At 43.2% G+C, this 6,000-nt stretch overlaps 1 protein-coding gene across 1 annotated transcript; it reads left to right on the top strand.

The window, feature by feature from the left end:
* The first annotated feature begins 513 nt into the window (after window positions 1–513).
* Window positions 514–4,895, top strand: LOC119616580 (galanin receptor 2a). The gene is made up of 2 exons (XM_037980915.1): window positions 514–1,185; window positions 2,833–4,895. The coding sequence occupies exons 1-2, from the start codon at window positions 845–847 to the stop codon at window positions 3,500–3,502; spliced, it is 1,011 nt and encodes a 336-aa protein (XP_037836843.1). The 5' UTR covers window positions 514–844; the 3' UTR covers window positions 3,503–4,895.
* Window positions 4,896–6,000: the final 1,105 nt, after the last annotated feature.

Genomic DNA, 6,000 nt, shown 5'->3' with positions numbered 1-6,000 from the left:
TTTCCAAAGACCGCTCTTTTCTTTAAGCAGTCTGATTAAATCACAGCTCAGAACTTTTTTATTTGATTTCCTCTGAATGTTGAATCTCAGAAGTAATCTCTGGATAAAAGTGATTGTTTGGATTCAGTCATTTTAAAGATGGCTGCCGCAGCTGTTACTAGATATTGAGCTAACCAGACGTGCAGAATGTTATTTTTATAACATTTAATTCTCATCATAAATGATTTTAATTTAAATCTCTGGCCTGAAAGGCGGCGGGGGATAATTAATTTATTAATCAGTGATTTTATTCTTTCAGCTGTAAAAAGGTTCAGATTTCAGAGGTTTGGAAATGTTTTACGTTTTTGTAGGAAGGTGGAGTTTAAAGTGAGACTCCTGACTTCTGTCTGTCTGCAGTATGAAGTTTGATAATAATTTATTTGATAAATATTTTATTTAAAATGATTAAATTTAGGACGCTGCAGTTCTGAAGTGTGACCACAGGGGGGCAGTATGCTCCTCCGTTTACAGACTTTAATAAATTAATGATAATTATCTTAGAGTTCCGGCTCTGCTTGGATATATTTTTAAATATTTTAGTTCTTTACGTGTTTATGTTTTTAAAACGTGTTAGTTTTGTTTGTTTTCTTGTTTCTTTCAGTAAAATCAGCTCCTCTGAGGGTTTTTCTTCAGTTCGGAGAGTTTTTCTGTTTTAATGAGTTTTTCCTAAAGGAGGAAACTTCAAGCCCCCACACTGACGGAACCAGAACCGTTCTCACATGTTGGGTCAGATCTGAGCCTTCCTGACCGTCGGTCCTGCTGCTGCGGACGAGCCGAGCCGAGCCGAACCGAACCGAACCTGAAGATGAATTTCTCCTCGGTGGACTCCTCCGCCCGGAGAGCGGAGCCGGTTCTGGTTTCTTTGGGCTTCTGTCTCATCTTCCTGCTGGGGATCGCGGGGAACTGTCTGGTTCTGGCGGTTCTGTGTCGGAACGGGCAGATGAAGACTAAAACCACCAACATGTTCCTCTGCAGCCTGGCGGCGGCGGACCTCAGCTTCATCCTCTTCTGCGTCCCCTTCCAGGCCACCGTCTACACCCTGGACCGCTGGGTGTTCGGTCCGGGGCTCTGCAGAGCCGTGCACCTCCTCATCTTCCTCACCATGTACGCCAGCATCTTCACCCTGACCGCCGTGTCCCTGGACAGGTGCGCAGAACCAGAACCAGAACCGAGCTCGTTCAGCTTTGATTTCTGTTAAAACCCAAACAGATAATCTGCGAGAAACTAAACCCGTTTAAAGTGGAGATGAAGTGTTTTAAAGCAGAGAAAGTCCTAAAAGCTGATTGTTTTAAAAAGTTACACAAGTTTCAAATTAATGATCAAAGTCTTTTCATTTTCTGTGATCTCTGAGAACCAAACAGGAAATGAGAAATCCAGATGTTGTGGAGGTGAAGTGGATCAGTTTGTTGAATTAATTGGACCCAAACCTTCAGCTCCTGAAGGACCACAAGGTTGGATGGATGTAAAATTACAGCCCAGAGTCTGAAGAGGAGAACCTGAGATCCAAACCTTCAACAGGAGAACCACCGCCTGGAGGGCCGGTGCCGGCCTCCTCCCGCTTGTCGGACCGGCACCGGCCTCCTCCCATCAACACAATCAGCCCACTTCTAGATTGAAGCCCACTTCATCCATGTTTTATGATGGAAAAAACCTGAAAAGTCATTATTTTAATATTTTATTTCGTTTCCCCTTTAAGGCAGAAGTGAAATGAAGGTTTTACCTCGGTCCTGCTCGGTTTGGGTCCTGGTATGTGTCCAAACACACCCAGAGCATCCTCTACTTCCTGCTTCCTGCTTCTGGCAGCAGCACAGAGGAGAAAATGTTTGTTTACAAATCTGAAATTATATCTGAGATTACAGTTAGCTGGAAGCAACCGAAGAAACTGAAGCTGAGTTCAGAGGAACCCTGAATACGTCTGCTCAGTAAAACCTTTTCATTTCTGAAATAATCTCATTGAACACTTAAACTACAGTTGCTGTCAGCTTTAATGATTTATTTCAACCGTTCTTTCTCCAGGGGAGCATAAACAGCCTAACAGTTATTAAAACCAGCTTAAATAGATCCGTCCACCCCTCCAACCAGTTAAAGGTCCCTCAGGAAGTCTCACCTGGACCTCAGGCTTCTGGCTTCCATCACCCAGGTACTGGCAGAACTCTGACTGAATGAATTTGTGGACTTCGTTCAAACAGGTTGGTTCCCTGAACCACCTGGGTTGAGGGCGGGGCTTTGGGCCTTTTCTGAAGCCGGATTTATCCAATCAGGAACCAGTTCTGATGTTTGGGATCGTTGTCCCGTTGGACCCACCATAAGGTGACATTAATGCTCCACAGCATGATGCTACCACCACCATGTGTGACAGTTTGCACTGTTCAAAATAAATCATAAAAAGCCCAAATTAATATAACGTTTTTTTCCATTTTGGGTGGAGGGACACCTCGAACAGGAACCATCCAGTTTAGCATGGAAACAGAAAAAAGTGTTAAAGTGTGAGCTGACCCAGATGTGGTAATGATCTGTGACTGTTTATATGAAACTCTGAGCCTCAGACTCCAGTTGGCTGACGTCAACACGAGGTCCGTATTTTTAATATTTCACACGTTCTGTGTGGTTTTTATAAACTCGGCTGCAGCTGAACAAGCAGAATGTTTGGTTTGTGTTTATATCTGCCGTCAGACGTGAACGTTGCTTTAAACTGGTCACATGATGGACGGACACGGAGCAGCTCGGGTTCTGACCAGAAAACCGGGCCGTTATTGTGACCCGACAGTCACGAGTGTCTCTTTGCTCCTGCAGGTATTTAGCCATCTGTTTCCCGCTGCGCTCCCGGCAGATGAGGACCCCCAGGAACACCCTCGCCTCCATCTGCCTGGTTTGGGTCCTGGCTCTGGTTTTCTCCTCGCCGTATCTCAGCTACTACGCCCAGATGGACCTGGACGGTACCGTGGTCTGCATTCCTGCCTGGGAGCCCAGACGGCGCGTCATCATGGACGTGTGCACCTTCATCTTTGGCTACCTCGTCCCCGTCCTGGTGCTTGGCCTCACCTACGCCCGCATCGTCCGCTACCTGTGGACCAGGGTGGACCCCGTGACGGACCGGTCAGAGTCGAGACAAGCCAAGAGGAAGGTCACCAAGATGATCATCATCGTGGCGGCGCTCTTCTGCCTCTGCTGGCTGCCTCATCATCTCCTCATCCTCTGGATGTGGTTCGGACACTTCCCGCTGAACCACGCCACCTACATCCTGCGCGTCCTGTCCCACCTGGTGGCCTACGCCAACTCCTGCCTCAACCCCATCGTCTACGCCCTCGTCTCCAAGCACTTCCGCAAAGGCTTCAGGAAGGCGTTCGGCTGCTCGATGAAGAGGAGCGAGGCGAACAGGGTCCACGCCGTTCAGGTGGCGAACACGGTCAGCAGCGTGGAGACGAAAGCATCAGAGGAAGAAGCAGCGTCAACATCTACCTGACAGAGCTGAGGCTGGATTTTATTCTCTGTCACCTTTAACCTCCAAGGCTTTAATTTGTGACCGAGCACAAATTAAATCCTGAAGTTGACTCGGAGGTGATCTCCTTCTTCAGGAGGTTTTATAAATTATTTAGAGATGTGTTGGACGTTCTTGATCCCCAGAGGAAGAACCAGATAAATTGATCTCCTTTTGTAAAGCTGACCTGTTTGTTGGTGAACTCTTACTTTAGTTTTTGTTCCCCAGAGGATAAATTGTGGGTCGAACATTTCTTCTCTCCAGTAAATTTAAAATCCAAACACGAGATATGATTCGATGTTTTAAGCTTTATCCAACACCGTTGATACCAAAATTGAACGTAGAAATTCAGAAAATTGTCTTATATCTAAATTATAAACAGCAAAAAGTTTTTCTTTTTTGTATTCAGGCTTCGAAATCCTCTGCAGACATCACAGATGAATCAGCATCATACACATTTTCAGTGTTTATAACAAAGTGACCACTGAGCCGTGCAGTTTTAGAAATCATGGCCTATATTCCTGGCCGTGCACATTATTTAGTTGCCCACATCGAACCCGCTCAGCTTGTTTCATGATCCTCCCCACGTTTCTGACTGAATCTCCTGGAGTACACTGTAGAAGTGAAAACCGGCAGATTCAGATCAGTTTTTATAATCTGTTGGTTTTTTACTCAGGGCTGTAGCCTCAAAAGGCAGCTTTAGCCTCTGCAGACGCCGCCGAGTCGCAGCCCCGTGAGTTACCCCCCCCCTTCAGTCAGTCTGTGATCATCTTTGGACAAAAAGCTGCTTCCTCACCTTTAATTACCTCTGCTTGTTAATATGAATCTAAAAGAGGTCATAACAGATTTACCTTCATGTCTGAAGAAGACTTGAAACATTTGAACTTCTTTTTGTGTCGCCCCCTGCTGGTTGTACAAAGCGATGCAGCTTTAAAGAAAAGAAGCACATTTTTCTAAGGTTTTAACAAAATGTCAGTGACATGTTTTGGTTCAAATAAACAGGATTTCAGCCACAAATCCCTCTTCTTCCTTTATAGCTCCTCTCCACAGCGGAGAGAAAATGATGCCACGTTCAGGTCCAATCTGTTTGTGAGTCACGTTCTCAGCACAGAACCGGAAAAACATCCTGGTACGTCTTATATAAACCTCAGGATTTTCTTTGTTTATATTAGACTATTTTTTACCACTCGACTTGGATTTCCAACTTCTGAAAAAAAACTGTGTGGTTTCTTCCAAAGAATTAAGATTAAGAGTTTGGAGTTTTTGTGTTTTTTCGGGTGCAGTGAATGCATCGTTTGCTGAGGTTCATCTAATTTAGCTGCAGATCTTTTAGATGAACGTGGCTCCAAAGTGAGTTTTGGAGTTGAGAACAACTTATAATAATAATAATAATTATAAAGGATTAGATTCCTCCTCACTCAGACATCTTTCTTGTCTTTTAATGAGGAGTTAAAGGTTTCTGCTCTGACAGAAGGATGGATTTAAACAGAACGTTATGTAATCAGACAGACAGCAGAGCTTCATGTTCTGCTGCAGATATTTCTGTTTCAGACTCATGTAGAAGATTTATCTATGATGTCTAGAGTTTATAAATGCTTTAAAGATTAATTTTATCAATTCTAAGCTTAGAGACTCCAGTGTTGGTTTTTAATGTTTTAATTAATTCAGTTTAACTCTTTGGTGTTAGTATTATTTATATTATTACACAGTAAAAACAAGTAAAGATGCACAGTTTTGTAATTTAACTGATTTGATGCTTATTTTTAGTCTGTTTCAGAGGATTGTTTGTTTGTTTGTTTGTTACTGAACCAACTTATGGATCAAGCAGCTCAAATCTGAAGAAAATCTGTACCCGGAGGCAGATCTGCATTTGGTTCTTGCAGGTAGAACAACTTATTTTATTATTTTTATTTATTTAACAGCACAATAGAAATATACTTTACAGCCTTTTCTCAACCCTGTCTGCACAGAACGGCTCACTGATGGGATTCTAGATGAACGTAGAAGAAAAAGATTCTTTTAGAAACTCTATAGACAAAGAATTGATGAGCGCTTCGTCGCCATGGAAACCTGGAGATGCTGAGGTGGTCTTGTTGCCGTGGCGATGAGAAGCAACATCCTTTTTAATTTGACTCCATTTTAATTCTGAACTCACTTCCTGGTTTTAGATGAGTTTCGTAGCTTTATTTACTTTATTTTATTGTTTTATTATCTTTTCAGAGCAGCAGCTCAGCTGATTGACAGTAAATGTTTTGTTTTGGTTCGGTTCAGAGACAAACGGGCAGATTTATTTCTGATCAGATACTATTTGAAACGCTTCGACCAACAAGACAAGTTAGAAGAAATTAATTTATTCTTCAGACACAAACCAGACTTATTGAACTGCTAAAATCAAAATGCTAACTTTAATGTTCGGGGCTTGTGTTTTTTAACGCTTGTTTCCGTTTGATCTGAGGTCCTGGATCTGCAGAACCTAAAACCTG

This window comes from Kryptolebias marmoratus, linkage group LG17, assembly GCF_001649575.2.
Source record: "Kryptolebias marmoratus isolate JLee-2015 linkage group LG17, ASM164957v2, whole genome shotgun sequence".
Lineage (NCBI taxonomy): Eukaryota > Metazoa > Chordata > Actinopteri > Cyprinodontiformes > Rivulidae > Kryptolebias > Kryptolebias marmoratus.
This window is presented reverse-complemented; position numbering and strand designations above follow the sequence as displayed.

What these genes read in the sequence shown, in the direction of transcription:
- LOC119616580 (XM_037980915.1), top strand. Translation starts at nt 845, where the DNA reads ATGAATTTCTCCTCGGTGGACTCCTCCGCCCGGAGAGCGGAGCCGGTT. An exon ending in ACCGCCGTGTCCCTGGACAG is followed by an intron (nt 1,186 to 2,832) that starts GTGCGCAGAACC and finishes TTGCTCCTGCAG; the next exon opens with GTATTTAGCCATCTGTTTCC.